The 17,151-nt window shown below is 34.5% G+C and overlaps 1 protein-coding gene across 7 annotated transcripts in view; it reads left to right on the top strand.

The window, feature by feature from the left end:
- The window catches only part of N4BP2 (NEDD4 binding protein 2), an 83,676-nt gene that overhangs the window by 53,634 nt on the left and 12,891 nt on the right, over window positions 1-17,151 (top strand). For 6 of the 7 annotated variants that reach the window (XM_082728859.1, XM_082728858.1, XM_082728857.1 and 3 more), the window contains 5 exons: window positions 114-199; window positions 724-769; window positions 2,029-2,225; window positions 5,186-5,304; window positions 10,488-10,626. In XM_082728859.1, the coding sequence (XP_082584985.1) occupies window positions 114-199; window positions 724-769; window positions 2,029-2,225; window positions 5,186-5,304; window positions 10,488-10,626 (587 nt within the window). The remainder of the gene's footprint in view (window positions 1-113; window positions 200-723; window positions 770-2,028; window positions 2,226-5,185; window positions 5,305-10,487; window positions 10,627-17,151) is intronic. The other variant, XR_014311210.1, reaches the window with a different exon arrangement.

Below are 17,151 nucleotides of genomic sequence, written 5' to 3'. Positions count from 1 at the left end.
TAGGTTAGTAATTAATATTAATTAATTTTAATGGTACATAAGGTGGTTGAGTATGTTTTCTGAAAACATATGAGTAATGATTATATTTTCTTTTCTTTTCTCCCCCTCACAAGGGTCTCTAACAGTTGAGGATTGTGTGGTTCATATAGATCTGAATCTGGCTAAAGTGATTCATGAGAAATGGAAAGAATCTGTAATGGTTGGTAGGCTTTTTTTTTTTTTTTTTTTATGAAGAGCTCCTTTTGTCTTCACCTTTGCTCTTAATAAAATCTGTTGTATGAAAGAATTCTATTGAATTTTGACTTTGAGAGAGAATGAACTTTTTCCAGTAAAGAGATTAGTGATATTTTTTTGTCTTCCCAATATTTTAGAATATTTCCAGACTGGCCAGATTATAGAACTAATGATGGAGCTCAATGTGATTGTTGGCTTTTTTTTTTTTAAGACAAAAATCATAGTTTTTTATTCTCTAAAGACTTGCAGTACTAGTTGATTAAATTTCAAAAACAGTCTAAAGATAAACAGCCTCAGAGCTCTATAAGTGGAAAAAAATATATTGATAGGGTCAATTTCATAATCTTGCTTATTTTATTGTTTCACTTAGATTTAGCAAGGATGATTAATAGTTTTACAAGGAGAAGTGATTTCTAGAGAAAAATAATATAATCTTATTTTCTAATGCACCCTCCCTTTGTAAATCCCCCATCCTGCATTTGTGTTAAGGAGCGACAAAGACAAGAAGAGGTATCCTGTGGCAAGTTGATGAGAGGTAAAGCTCATATTTTTTTTTACTTCTGATGTTCTTGTCATGATGTCAAAACTTAGTATATGTGTATGAATTTTACCTCATTATTAAATGTACTTCTACAAAATATGTTACCCAAGCATTTCGATTTGCAAATAAAAGTTCTTTTAAAACATTTATCATTTAATATTGATGTAAAATAAAACTAGAAGAACTAAAAAGTGCCTATAATTAACTTTCATGAGTACAGTGGAACGCCTTAGGTTATGTATCTGGTAGTACATATGGTCAAGATGTTTCCTGTTTAAGATTTTGCTCTGAATGAAAGAAAACTGTTCTGGTTTGAGAGCGATAAAATGTTCATGTGTCTTATTGAGAGCATCATTCAGCTGTTACTTGGTTACTCAAAATGGGTATTGATGTTAATTTTATTAGAGCACAAAAGTCAGCTTGCTTTTGGAACATCTGCCAAATTGAAATATTTGATTCTAGAAGACTTTTTAGGTAGCATTGTCCTCCGTGATTAGCGCAGGGTGGCAGAGCTGTTAACAGAGGTCTCCTGTTGTGCACGTTGCCTTCAGATCCCCCCATGCCACACCGGATTCTGGTTGAAGGTTCTTTGGGTATAATTGCATCTTCAAGAGCTAGAGGTACCAGGTACCGAAAGGGTATCAGAGTTATGTGGGTGGCAGTATCTCCAGTCTTCACTCTCTGGAAAAGCACAGGAGTGTATCAGAATGTGCTGATATCCCCTAGAGATGCTGAGATAGTATACACTTAAAGCTTATTCCTGTGAACTTAGAATGTTCAGTTTCTTCCTTATGTTGAATATCATTTGTTCAGTATGTGTTGTGTGCCTTAATGGGTTTATGGGTGTGCCAAAATACTGGTCCTTTCAGTGTTTGGAGTGGCTGAGCAGAGCTGCGCAGAGCTGTGCAGAGCTGCTCGGCTGGTGGCTTCCACCTGGCCACAGCTGCCTTTGTTCACCAGCATGTGTGCGTCGGTTTGTCTGTGCTCGTGTGGTGCAGAAAGGAGTGGGGACCATCGCGTTGATTTACAGTGATACCCAGATCCTTGCTCATTTGAAATATTCCTACATTTACACCTATTTCCTGTTTGTAATTAGGTGAAGATACATTTTGAAACCTCAGAGTTATATTTATAAGCTAGAAATTAAAAAAAAATCATGTTTCTTTGGTCTTTCCGAGGTAGTTGTAACAGAATGAGTAGTGCATTGTGTGTTTATTGTTGAGAGTCTGATTCTATTTATACTGCTTTTGTAGATCCTTCCCTGGTTGGGCATATTGGTCTTGATAATCCTGAACAAAAATCATCTCAGAGAACGGGCAAAAAATTACTGAAGACGTTAGCAGCACCTGAAATGCTACCCTTACTGGATCATTGGAACACTCAAACTAAAAAAGTTTCACTCAGAGAAATAATGTCAGAAGAGATTGCCTTACAGGAAAAACACGATTTGGTATGAGTTAGTATAACTATTAAGCTTTTATCTCTTGATTCTAGGTTGATGATATGTTTACTTTGTGATTTTCATATGATTCTGTATTTCCTAGTCTGGAATCTGTATTTAACCTGACTGAAGTTAATGTTAAAATTGAAACGGTTTTGAAATTTGAAGCTGAAATTTTTTGCTTCTGGGAGACTAGTTGATATTCTATAACAATAAGTCAGTCTGTGTTAATTTTTTTAGATTTAATTTTGCAGGTGATTGAGCTGCATATATATTTTTTGACTTTTAGCATTTATTTCTATAATTTTTTAATTTTTTAAAATAATTTATTAATTGTTGAAAAACATGAAAGAAATCTTTCATTTAAAGATAATTTTATTCATAAATTAGTAAAAAGAAATGTCTTCTGTCTTGCTATTAATGATGTTTCCAACCTCAAAACAATATATATATATTTTTAGGTAGGTTCCATGAACAGCGTGGAACCTGGGGGGTGGGACAGGGGCTTAAACTCATGGCCCTGAGGTCAAGACCTGAGCTGAGATCAGGAGTCAGATGCTTAACCAACTGAGCCATACAGGCGCCTTAAAACAAAGTTTTTTAGAGAAAAATCTAGAAACTTAAAAAAAATTAAGTACTCTTCTTTTTCTAACTTTTTAATCAAATAAGTTCAAATAGAAACTTTATTTTTGTTCTTTATTCACCATATCAAGTTTTATGAAGCCATAAGTGAATTTGGTTTCTTTTCTATTTCTTCTTAGCCTTTTTTTAAATTCTGAGAATTAGTATTAGAGAATTTCAGAAACCAAAAAGGGAAAGACCTTAGAAGTTAGTTAGTCCAATTCTCAAAGAAAAGAAGTAAATTTTAAATGGTGATCTTAAACATTTTACTTTCTTACTCATTTGACTACTCAAAGGAGCATCTTTACATTTGGCTGAAATACATAGAATTGGGACATTAGAAGAATGGTGGGATTCCTCCACCTTCATATTTATTTTCCCCAGTTATCTTGTTAATCAGTTGGAAATATGCTGCTATTTTTGCATGTTTACATAACCTAAGGAACAATTTCTTTGATAGGGTCTTATAATGTGGTGTTTCACCTATCCTCTTTATTTATATGTGTAATAAATTGGAGAAATGCATTTACTTAAAGAAATAAGGAAATTTTAGAACTTAGGCCCAAATAGTGTGACACCTTTTGTTGAAATGCCTTTTTTACTACTGAAACTTATCTTTGTGGTTCTAATCTGCCCTTTAATCTCTCAGTATAATAGCAAACAGATGAGTATCTTTGACTTCCCAACTTAATGCATTTTTTTTTCTATCAGTGATTTTTGCTTATCTTTCTATGGGTTGGGTGATAGAAGCTGTACTTATTTTGTCCCAAGGACTTCTCTGTAGGTAGAACCTCAATAAAAGAATTTCTAGCTGCTTTCTTTTCACTCTTTGTCTCCAAAGGAGAAATATGCTTTGTATTTTTTTAAGCAAAGAATATAAAATAAAACATTAGGCATGATATATTAGTAGAATAATAATAAGATGGTTAAGGTCATGAGTTTCAGTCATGAGACCTTAGAATTTGTAGTTTAGAAACTCTATGACCTGGTAGAGTGCCAGTAAATCTGATAACTGAATTTTTTTATTAAGTTCAGATTATAATGTATATCTTAAATAAAACATGAGATATTTTTAATTCTTGAGGTGGCTTGTTTCCATTACTCTTGTGATGTGTGATGTGTTCAACTCTACTAGTCTCTCTTTCTGGTCAGATTGTCACCTATTGTGGATCCTCTTTTATTGTTGTTTGGTGTTATAAATGACCTAAATACGTTAGGCTTCAAAAGCAATAACTGTTCTAGGGTTGTCCTAGATTATTGTAATTTTCATATTTTTGAGTCACATTTGAAATTTTATAAGAAGTTATTTTTCAAACATTAGCAGCTTCATAGCAAACAAAAATATTACTACTTACATCAGAGTGTCAACAAATTGTTTTAGAGTTAGAAATCAACTTTAAGAGTGTTTACCATAATCCTAGATTAGAATTTAAAAAGCATGTTTTATTTAGGTAAGTTCTTTAGGTAAGTTTGGCAATTTAAACAGATCCCATTTACGAATTGTGAAAAAAATAACAATCAGCGACACTTCTCATACAGTTATTTTGGAGTAAATATGTTTGTGAAAATTTTTTAAATTGTGAATTTTAAGATTTTCTCTCAACCTGAATTTGCAACTTATTTGTACGTTGTAGTTTCTGCCCATTGAGGAGAATATGTTTTTGAGGACGTTGTTCACAGCATCACACAGTGTCCCTTTTATGAGGACCCATGGGAGAAATTTCTCTCAGGTCTCAGTACCAGAAAAAGCTGTACTTCTCCTGAGCAACTGGTTTGTTTTTATTTTATGGACACTGAGAATCTTTGTTTCCCCCTTTGCTTTGGCCACTGAGAAGCTCAGAACTGAATTTGTGGCCCACATTTAGCAATGTACAGGATTTTATGGCATGCATTTATATACTAATTTTACTTGCTAGCTTTATCCTATATTCTTGCTTTTTTTTCTGTACTCTGACTTCTTCATTTATTTATATCCTGTTTATATATGTGTGTGTGTATGTATATGAATATGTATCTTCATCTTTTTTTAATATAATATGACTGTGCTGAGTGTGTATATGTGAGAGTATATATATATTTATATACACTTGCACACATTTGTATATGTGTGATTGTGTATGTATATAAGTGAACAGCTTCAAATACTTTGCAAAAAATGGGATATAAATAAATAATGCAAGAATACTTACATTACTAATTTCAGTCTTTAATCAGTGAAGAAAGTCTGTGATTGCTTTTAAATGACTAATCTTTTTGCAACAAAATAACCATGCTTTTGGATCAGCATAATTAGTTTTATAAATTCCATCTGAAGGATGACTTTTGTCTTTCTCGTTTGTTTGTTTTAGAAAAGGGAGGCACTTCTGTTTGAAAAAGATTGTGCCACTAAACTAAAGGAGAAGCAGCTCTTTAAGATCTTTCCAGCCATTAACCAAAATTTTCTGGTGGACATTTTCAAGGACCACAAGTGAGTGATAGGATTATCTGTAGGTTCTATTATGATGTAATTGAAAGCATATCATTTTAATTTTTCTGATAACAAATCATAATAGGCATATTATAAACTACGTAAGTGCAATGTACATAATATAGAAAGTGAGCAGGTTTTGACAAGTGGTTCATGGTCCACTGATGTGTATGTGCTTACATGTGTATTGTTTGCTTTTTTGTCTATGTAAAATATATATATTTCACCAAAAATAGGTTGCTTTATATACTATTTTGTAGTTTTGTTGGTATTTATTTTTCTAGTCCATACTTAGTAATTTGCTTTAAGTCCATAGAGTATTCCATAGTAATCTTAAAGTGTTTTTTTTTTAAGATTTATCTATTTACTTTCCATTCTAATGGCCATCTTTATAAAAATCCAGATATAAAATGTATTCTTTCAGTCTTTCCAACTTTTCTTTTTTACAAAGACAAAAAAGACATGTAAAATACATTCCCAGTTGTCATTCTTAGGTGGATGTTTTCCCCCCAGAAGTACTATAATTTGAGCGTGCTCCTCTTTATGGCCTTTTTGACTGCAAGAAAAATTGGTAACCAGTTCCAGGAAGCCTCCTTGAGCATACGTTTTTGCACACATGGATGAATGCTATTGTATGCTAGTTTAAAGTGAAATTGCTGGTTTAGAATGTACACTTTGAAAAGTTTTAGAGCTAATGTCAATTTTTTTTTTTTTTTAATAGAGGCTTTCTGTACTGATAGTGTAACCCATCCTGGATATTAAGAATCTTTAAATTTTTCGCCATTCTAGTGGATAAAATTGTTGTTTAAATTTAAATTTTCTTTTTAAAAAATTAATTAATTAATTTTTGAGAGAGAGAGAGAGCACAAGCAGGGAGAAGGACAGAGGGGGAAGCAACTCCCTGCTGAGCAGGAGCCCAGTGTGGGACTTGATCCCTGGACCCTGGGATCATGACCTGAGCTGAAGGCAGATACTTAATCCACTGAGCCACCTAGGTGCCCTAAATTTTAATTTTCTTGATTACTAGGAAGGTTGAGCCTTTTTCATTAATTTATTTTTCTCGTCATTAATTTTGGCTGGTTTTCTGTTTGGTTCTTTGTATTTCTTTTGACGTTTGTGAGAACTCACTATATGTTATGTGTAGTTATCTTTATTTCTGTAGATTATAATTATTTTTCTACCCTGATACTTAATTGTTTAACCTAGGATAGTCTCTTTGCGTCTATACATATTTTAATTCCTATGTTCTATCAGAAAATCACTTCCTTTTTGGTTTCATGTCATTTTAGGACATCTGTCCTATCACAGTATTATAAAAATATTCCTTAAGTGTTTTTATTTTTTTTATTTTATTTTTTGATTATTTATTTATTTGATACAGATAGAGAGGGGGAGACAGCACCAGTGAGGGTGGGCATAGGGAGAGGGAGAAGCAGACCCACTGATGAGGAGGGAGCCCAGTTTGGGACTCCATCCCAGGACCCTGGGATCATGCCCTCAGTTGGAGGCAGACGCTTAACCAATTAGACACGCAGGCACCTCTCTTCAGTATTTTTAATAGCTAAAAAGTTTTAACATATCTAGCATTTCCCATTTACCCAAGGAGTTTTAAATTTTCTAAATTTTATGTGTATGGTATGAGGTAGAGATTTAACTTAATTGAGATGAATAGATCATCTTTACCCACTGATATAAAATATACACACTACTATTTGCTATATTCCAAAATATATGTTTTCTTTTAAAGACTTTTCAATTCTGTTGAGTTCTTTGGGTTTCCACTATGTTGTTTTAATTATCATAGTATTACAGTGTATTGGATGTTTGGCATGTTAGGGATACTTCTGGTTTGAATAATATGTATTTAAATCTTAGTATTAAATTTGTATTTTAGCAAGAGTTTTTTTTTTTTTTAAAGATTTTATTTATTTATTAGAGAGTGAGAGAGAGCATGAGCAGGGGGAGAGGCAGATGGAGAGAAGGAAGCAGACTTCCTCACTGAGCAGGGAGCCTGATGCGGGGCTTAATCCTAGGACCCTGGGATTGTGACCTGAGCCGAAGGCAGATGGTTAAACTGAGCCACCCACAGGCCCCAAGAGGTTTTTTGAATACATGCCTTTTTATAATCGTTTGAGAATCGAATATAAATTTTTTCTTTAGTTTTAGTGTATTTTAATCATAATAGTGAGTTTCTAGAATAAAACCTATTTTACCTTCAGATTTTTGTTTTTGTTTTTGATTTTTTCTTTTTCTTTTTTTCTAAGTTTATTTAAGTAATATTTATACTCAATGTGGGCCTCAAACTCATGACCCCAAGATAAAGTCATGTGCCCTTGGTGCACCTGGGTGGCTCAGTAGGTCAAGCGTCTGCATTCAGCTCAGGTTATGATCCCAGACCCTGCATCAGGTTCCCTGTTCATCAGGGACCCTACTTCTCCCTCTCCCTCTGCCTGCTGCTCTGCCTGCTTGTGTTCTCTATCTCTCTGTCAAATAAATAGATAAAATCTTAAAAAAAAAAAAAAAGGGTCACATGCTCTACACACTGTGCCAGCCAGGCACCTCTGATTTTTTTTCCTCTAAATGCAGTGTAGGAATTGATTTCAAGATTTCACAACAGTAATTAAATGAGATTGGCCTGTGATTTTCTGTTCTTGTGCTGTCCTTGTCAGATTTTGGTTTCAGGGTCTTATTTGGCTTTAGGCTTAATAAAATAATCTGGAAAGACTGCCATTTTTCTCTATGCTCTAGAAAATTTAAAGTTGGTACCTTGAAAGTTCTGGAGTTGTGCCTTTTCAGAGAGAAGGTCTTTAGAATCTTTAGTATCTTTTTAAGGTTATTGCTTTATTCAGATTGCTTTTTTCATGAATCTTTTCTGGTAGTTTGTCTGCTAGAAAATCAGTTTTACCTTAATTTTTGAGTTTATTATTGTTAAGTTATATAAATATTCTTTGATAATTGAAAACATTTTGTATTTGGTTGTATCCCTTTTTCCTTTCCTGATGTTTTTTCTCTGTGTTGTTTTTGCTCTTTATCAGATTGGCCCTTTTAAAGAACAAGCTCTTGGTTTATTGATCTGTGTTTTCACATCATTTATTTTTGTTTTTAATTTTGGTAATTCCTTTCTGTTTTTGATAGTTCCTTTTTCTTAAAATTTGTTGATATATTTTCAACTCTGGTTAGTTTGTTTCCTTTCAGTCTTTAATAAAGAATACATTTAAGGATATGAATTTTTCTTTGTATAGTGTTTTTGATATATATATAATATTTTGATTTTGATACATAATATTTTCATTTTCCTTATTTTTTCCATTAAAAAAATTTATTTATTTGTCAGAGAGAGAGAGAGAGAGCACAGGCAGGGGGAGCAGCAGGCAGAGAGAGAAGCAGACTCTCTGCTGAGCTAGGAGCCCAGTATGAGACTTGATCCCAGGACCCTGGGATCATGATCTGAAGTGAACACAGACATTTAACTGACTGAACCATCCAAGCATCCCTCATTTTCATTATTTTAAAATAATCTCTAATTCAAGTTGATTTTCTCATTTCCCCAAAAGTTTTTAATTTTTTTTTTTTAAGAGGGTTTAATTTTCTAAATGGTTTGATGTCTCTAGTGGTAGGTAGAGTGAGGATTATTATTTATTTTGTTTTGTTGTATTGAGGTACAAGAATTGGCCTGAAGAGTTCTTTTTAGAATTTAAGATTTTCTTTGTGGTTTATGCATGATCAGTTTTTACAGATATTACATGAAAGGTGCTTTTGAAAAAGAATATTCTCTTTTAAGTATGTAGAGTTCTAAACATTCACTTAAATCAGGTTTTAAATGGTATTATTCTAATAAACAACTTCTCTATTTATTTTTGCTCCCTAACTGGCTGTTTTCTTAAGAGTTATGTGTTAAAATCTCCCAAGGTTATGGGGATTAGGAGAGTGTGCACTGATATATGGCAACTCTCTTTTATGGGCTGATAAAAGATGGCCTGATGTGAAACAACCCAGAGTTTTGGTTCCCTGGGCAAGGAAGTGGGGCTGAGTGAGTCCTTTCTGGTGATGGCCCAGGTTCATGAGGGTCAGTCAGGCCCTTTAGGGTAGGTGATCAGTTGCTTCCATTTGTTTGCTGGCAGCTGGATAATTTTTTCAGTTAGCAGTAGCTTCACATTTACCCTTCAGAAGGGTAGATGGGTTCAGTTACTGATTACATGTCCCTGTGCTGTAATCTTCCAGGGCCATCCTACTCTACCACCATCACTGGTGGATATTGCCTTCTGGTCCCATGAGTAAGAAAGCATGTGATTTTAAGGGCTATTTAGGGTGGTAATTGCTGGTAGCTTGCAGCCCCTAGGAACCTTTCCTTGGGGAGCATATCTGAGGCCGCAATATCAGAGGGCTAAACCGGTAGTCCAAAATGGTTTTCCATCAAGAAGAATAGCAAAATATCACAGTACTTTGGATCACTGTTTAGCACATTTCACAAATACTCCTTTGTGGTCAGCTCTTCATTATGTAGTCACTGGGAGCGATCAGAAGCATAAATAGCCTGAAATAATAGCAGTATAAAATCATTTGCTTTGGAGTGAGTTTCTTTAGAGATTGGAACACAAGTATTTCATGTCTATGTCAATTTGTAAAATTTTATATTACATAAAATATAGAATCTCCATGGAAATGTGCCTAAATAATTAGGGGTGAGAGGTAAGATAGTATATTTCCTCTCTGTGTCCCTACTTAGAATTTCTTTGATTAGAACCTTATAGTTTAAGTAAAAAGTGAAATTTCACGCAATAAAAATGTCAATTTGAAGATATGTTGTCTGTGTTTGATGTTTGGAGGAAACTGAAACCATGTGTGAACCCAACAAGGGGCCTGAGAAGTATAGGTGATAAAATGAAAGTAAGATTTGTTGTGGATGATCTACCTGGAAAAAAGAATCAGAAAAATTAATTATCAGTATGTTACCTTTTGGTCTTCATTTACAAAAATTAGTTTTTGAGAGCTTATTATTTAATAGTTTCCTTCTGATCATTCTTGAGTCTCTGAGATACGTAATGAGCATATAGTGTCCATGTTTAAAACTCAGAAGTAAACCAATTTTTCGTATTCTTCTAAAATGTTTGAAGGTTTGCTAGTGTTACTGTTTTCATAATTTTTGCTTTTTAAATTAACATTATGTTTGTAACTCTCTACAGTTATTCATTAGAACACACAGTTCAGTTTCTAAACTGTGTCCTTGAAGGAGACCCTGTAAAAACAGTTGTAGCGCAAGAGTTTGTTCACCAAAATGAGAATGTCCCTTCTCATACTACACAGAAGTCTAAGGAGAAAAAGGTATGGAATTATTTATTTTTATTATAATGGTAAATGATTGTATATGGAAATGTAATTGTTTGTTGATATAATTTAGTGATTATTTCTCAACATTTTACCTACGTTAGAAATTTAACCACCAGCAGTATATTTGATTTAGGATGTCTGTTTGCTCAAAATAATGAATTTATAGCTGATTATGTTTTTTTCTTCAGTGTTGTTATGTATGGCAAGCACTTGAATGTCTAACTTTTTCTTTATAGATACTTTCTCTGTATATGGTAGAGTATGAGGCTTAATTGAATAGCAGGGCGGGTGATGGTATGGTGGGTTTTAGGTGTAAGTATGTTGAATATGTGGGCAGAGATTTTTAACCATTTGAGAAACTGCTGAACTTTTTTCCAAAGCGGCTGTACCATTTTATGTTCCCACCAGTAATGTATGAGGATTTATCCACATTGTCTCTGACACTTGTTAGTACCTGTCATTTTGATTATAGCCATCCTGGTGTGTGTGAAGTTGTCTTAAGGGTACCTGGGATTTGTTTTAATCAGGTATATAAGATACTGAGTCATGGCAATGTCATGAAGGAAGAAGTTTATTATACTCACAGATCTCTAGAAATAGGAGACATGGCTTGCCACCCAGGGCCACAATGAGACACACCAGAGTCAGGAGACCGAGCAGAGGGGAAACATGGACAAGAGCCTTTTCTGTGGTTTCTGTGGAGAGGAATGGGTGAGGCAGAGCAAACACGTTTAGGATTGGCCGGTTTGAACAGTTGCGACAGGCTTTGGAGCGTAGGAACCGTCTCTGGTTTTGTCCTCTCTGGTGTAGGTGATTAGGCAATGTGGATGATGGCCCTGAGGGTGAGAACCCCATAAAGGAAGTGGTTGGGAATATGGGCTTGAGATTGGTTTACTTCTGTAAGGTATGCTAGCAGATGAGTTTTTTGCTATCTCTAGGAATTAGCCAGCCCCAGGGCTGGGGATACTTTCAAGGGACCCAGGTGTCAAAGCATCAGGAAACAGGAAATAAATGGTTAATAAGCGTTTATAAATGGTTGTAAATAAACATTAATAAACGGTTTATTTATTTGAATAATAAAGAAGTGGTTATCTCACTGTCCTTTTGATTTGCACTTCCGTGATGACTGGTGATGGTGAGCACTTTCTCATGTGCTTATTGGTCATTTGTATGTCTTCTTTGAGGAAATATCTATTTGTATTCTTTGCCCATTGAGAAATGTTATTTTATTCTTGTTTTTTTAAAAAAGATTTATTTATTTGAAAGAGTGTGTATGTGTGTGAACAGGAAAAAGGAGAGGGGCAGAGGGAAAGAATCTCAAGCAGATTCCCCACTGAATGTGGAGCCCTACATGAGTGGGGTCTGTCTCATGACCCTGAGATCATGACCTGAGCCTAAACCGAGAGTTTGATGCTCAGCTGACTGAGCCACCCAGGTGCCCCTTAAAATGTTTATTATTTTTTTAATTTTTAATTTTTATTTTTATAAACATATATTTTTATCCCCAGGGGTACAGGTCTGTGAATCGCCAGGTTTACACACTTCACAGCATTCACTGTAGCACATTCCCTCCCCAGTGTCCATAACCCCACCCCCCTAAAATGTTTATTCTTGAGTCATAGGATTTCTTTTTATATTCTAGTTACAAGTCCCTTATCAGACATGTGATTTGCAAAATTTTCTCCCGTTCTGAGGGTTGTCTTGTTACTCTTTTGATGTTGTCTTTCATTTGAAGTACAAAGTTTTAATTTTGATGATGTACAATTTATCTTTTTTGTTGCCCTAGTTAAGAAACCATTACCTAATTCAAGGTCATGAGGTTATTTTTTTGTTTTTTATGTTGTATATTTTGGGTTTTTTTTGGGTTTTGTTTTTATGTTTTCTTCTAAAATTTTAAAATTTTAGTACTTACATTTAGATCTTTGATCCATTTTGAGTTAATTGGTGTATAGGGTGTGAGATAGGGGTCCAAGTTCATTTTTTTGCATGTGGATATCCCCTGTCACAGAACTACTTAATTGCAAAGACTGTTCTTGCCCCACTGAATTTTCTTAGCACCTTTGTTGAAAATGAATTGACTGTTAATTGCTAGACTGTCAGTTCTGTTCCATTGATCTGTATGTCTGTCATCGTACCAGTACCAGTACCACACTGCCTTGATTATTGTAGCTTTGTAGTTAAGTTCTGGAATTGGGAAGTATGAGCTTCCAACATGTTCTTTTTTCAAGATTGTTTTCCTTCTTCGCAGTTCCATGTGAATTTAGGATCAGCTTGTAGAGAAGCCAGCTGGGATTTTTTTTTCAAGTTTATTTATTTATTTTAATAATCTCTACACCTAACATGGGACTCGAACTCCGAACCACAACCCCAGGATCAAGAGTTGCATGCTCTTCTGACTGAGCCAGCCAGATGCTTCAGAGCCAGCTGGAATTTTTATGTGGTGTGCGTTGAGTCTGTAGATCAACGTGAGATGTATTGCCATCTTAACATTATTGCCTTCTGGTTCATGAATTTCAGTTTAGTTAGGTCTTAATTTCTTCCACAGTTATGTTGTAGTTTTGAATGTAAGTTTTGCATGTCTTTTGTTAAATTTATTCCTGAGTTTCTTTATTCTTTTTGATGCTGTTGTAAATGAAATTGTTTTATTTTTGGATTGAACATTGCAATTGCATAGAAATACACTTGTTTTTATATATCAATTTTGTATTACCTTTAGGCTTTTTTTTTTTTTTTCACAGACCTTCATTATCCTGCTTTTCTTACTTATTAATTGAGACCACCAGGAATGACTTATGTGCTCCCATTTTTCTTTGAATATTTCACCATTTTGTTTACATATAGGACTCAATTCATTTTTGTATTTATGTGATCTGTTAGTGCTATACATGCCTCTGTTCATCATGAATAGATAAGTGTATTGTAATATTTCATAAGATGCAGAGAGGATGCAAGATGATGATGAGACCATCAAGACCAACTTAGGAATGAAGGTTATTTCTTCTCTCTTCTGATAATAGAGCGAGGCACTGTGGGTCATTATGGTGGTAGAGGAGATAATGGGAGGAAGGTGTGCTTGCTCAAAATGGGAGATGATTGGAAGATGTTTGAATAAGAAAAGGGGATTTTATGAGTTATGTAAACATTGGCCAAAATGTAGACCTTTTAAGTTATTCTGGACATTATTCTTAGCTTTTTACACAAAATATAGGCAGGTATCATAACACTGATAAAAAATATTTTCAGATTTTTGAGCAGAATACTCTGTCTTTGATATCCTAGGACTCTAAAGGACCACAGATATTAAACAGGGGTATCATGGTACCACTGATATGTTGATTTGTCTCTTTTCAAGAAACTAGCATTTAAAACTGTTGTTTTGTTAATACTACTGTTTTTCCCTTTAGCCTTTAATGAATTTTACAAGCTTGTTACCAGGGGAAATGGTTTTGGTATTATAGTACATTATACTTTCAAGAGAGTAAGTGGCATTAATGAGGAGAATTCTTAGGAAGCATGTTTCTCTTGGCCCTTGTTAATAGGGTTATAGTAATAAACCACATCCCTATGAAATGGTTATAAAAATAAATCTTGGTTTTATTTTGAAAGAGAATAGCTATTTGGGAAAGCATTTATCATTGCATACTGTTTTTATTTTCTTTTTTTTTTTAAGAATAAGAAATGAAGGGTCTCTTCCCAGAGATCCAAATATGATTTGCATTTTTTAAGTATGAACACCAACAGAGACTCTGATGCTATGAAATATTTATGTTCATACTGTTAAGCACTTTGGCTTTTCAGAAGTCATAGAAAGCATTTTTATTATCCTCTCCTTACCAAATCTTTGATTTTTATCAGATGCAAAACCATATACTCATAGAATACTTAACATTAATATGAAACAAGCTTGTGATTAAGTAATGGTGAGAGTGACAGAGGGTCCATGCATATTCTTATGTGAGAGAGAGCTTTGTATTCTTTCATTAAATAAGTTGGCTATTTGTTGCAAAAGTAAATCAACTGTACAAACAGAATTTTTAAAAAAGATTTATGTATTTATTTAAAAATTTTTTTAAAAGATCTTATTTATTTATTTATTTATTTCACAGAGAGAGAGAGAGAGAGAGAGAGATCACAAGTACGCAGGCAGAGAGAGGGAAGCAGGCTCCCTGCCGAGCAGAGAGCCTGATGCGGGGTTCGATCCCAGGACCCCGAGATCATGACCTGAGCTGAAGGCAGAGGCTTAACCCACTGAGCCACCCAGGCGCTCCTCAAGATTTATTTATTTGAGAGAGAAAGAGAGAGAGAGCATGAGGGTCAGAGGGAGAGAGAAAAGCAAACTCTCCACTGAGTGCAGAGCCTGCCTTGGGGCTCAATTCCAGGACTCTGAGATCATGACCTGAGCTGGAGTCAGCCATTTAACTGACTGAGCGACCTAGGTGACGCTATTTATAAATTTTTTGACTTTAATAATGAGTCAGGAATATGGTGATACCTTTATTTTATTCTTTAACTTGTTTTAAACCTCTAGAATTCTAGGGGTTTAATAAAATGTAATGAGTAAAAAGATAATATAATCAACTATTATATATTAGACCAGTATTTTTTTTTTTTTTTTTTTTTTTTTTTTTTTAAGATTTTATTTATTTGACAGATAGAGATCACAAGTAGGCAGAGAGGCAGGCAGAGAGAGAGAGAGGAGGAAGCAGGCTCCCTGCTGAGCAAAGAGCCCGATGTGGGACTCGATCCCAGGACCCTGAGATCATGACCTGAGCCGACCCAGGCGCCCTAGACCAGTATTTTTAACCAACCTTTTGTGACTTCGGAACTCAATTCACAGGCGGGCAATTTGAAAAAATGATCAATTAGTAATGTAGGTATTATATAATATATACATAAAATTTAAATGTAATATTTAATATATATCAAATGATATTACTTTAAAAAATTAAAGTGGCATTTTATTAAAGATTGTATTGTAGAGTACATTATAATTATAGTTTTTGGTAATATTTCTAATTTAATGACAGTTTTCAGCTTTTAGGAATTTAAGAGCCTACACTATTTAATTTACTTTGAATTAATTGTATCAGAAAAGTATGATTTATTTAAGAAATTAAAAATTATATTTTTGGAGGAATTTTGGGATTGAGTTTTCATAAAATGTTCATTAAATTACTTGGTATGGCACCTGATACTTGGAATTCTTTTATTTATTTATTTAATTTTTAAAAGATTTTACTAATTTATTTGACAGAGATCACAAATAGGCAGAGAGGCAGGTAGAGAGGGAGGGGGAGGTAGAGGCAAGCTCTCTGCTGAGCAGAGATCCCTATGCAGGGCTTGATCCCAGAACCCTGAGATCATGACCTGAGCTGAAGGCAGAGGCTTACCCCACTGAGCCACTCAGGCGCCCCTTGGAATTATATTAAGCTTTTAAGAAAATCCACTTAAATCATAATAATTAATACCCACTCCCACCCCCTAGTGACATGCTAAGAAATGTATCAGATTGCCATTTGCAAGCAGTTTTCTGCAAGTGGCTCTTTAGGAATGTGCTAAATCAAAAACCAAATTGGATGTAGAAGTCACTATATTTTGCTGTTTTTTAAGCACCAACTTTTGATACTTAGAGACATCTTCAGAAACATGTAGTTTTCTGTTCAGTGGGGAGTATTGGAGCATAATTATTATTTTCATTACTTTGTGTCTTAGAGTTACTTTTGCTTGTTTAAAGTCCATTTTGAATAACAGTTACTTGATTGATGGTGTTTCAGAAAGCTCAGAAGTCAACACTAGCCTAGTGGCTAGTTGGTAGTAGTGAGCTGATTGAAAAACTGCAATTGAAAAATTGAAACCTACCTGTAATTTTTACTAATAGTTGTGGGCATTCCATATATCCTTCTGCTTTATTTTTTATTTTTTGAAAGATTTTGTCAGGGGGAGAGAGAGAGACCACAAGCAGGGGGAGTGGCAGGCAGGAGAAGCAGACTCCCTGCTGAGCCTGATGTGGATTTGATCCTAGGACCCCGGGATCATGACCTGAGCCAAAGGCAGATGCTTAACTGACAGCCATTCAGGAGTCCCTGCAAAAAGAATTTATTTAATGATTTTATTGATTTTTTTAAAATAAAAATTGAAATATGCCATTACTACCTTCAATGACTGGACTCTCTGGGTTTACAAACTAAAATTTGGAAAATTTTGCATTAGCTATATGAGTTTTATTCTTTGAATATCTTGTGTTTTCTTTTTTGGTTTGGCTTTGTGACCTAATTATATTTTGATAATTTTAGAGAACTTTGCAACATCTTTTAAGATAAGAGTGGTTAAAGAAGAGGTAATTATACCATGAAAAAGTTAATGTAGTTGCTAAATACATGACTTACTAAGTCGACTCTGGGGAGAGTCTCTTTTCCTGAGAAGAAGGGTTAAAAAATAGGGATGCCTGGGTCGCTCAGTGGGTTAAGCGTCTGCCTTTGGGTCAGGTCATGATCTCAGGGTCCTGGGATCGAGCCCCAC

This window comes from Mustela nivalis (genome assembly GCF_964662115.1).
Source record: "Mustela nivalis genome assembly, chromosome: 4".
Classification (NCBI taxonomy): Eukaryota; Metazoa; Chordata; class Mammalia; order Carnivora; family Mustelidae; genus Mustela; species Mustela nivalis.
This window is presented reverse-complemented; position numbering and strand designations above follow the sequence as displayed.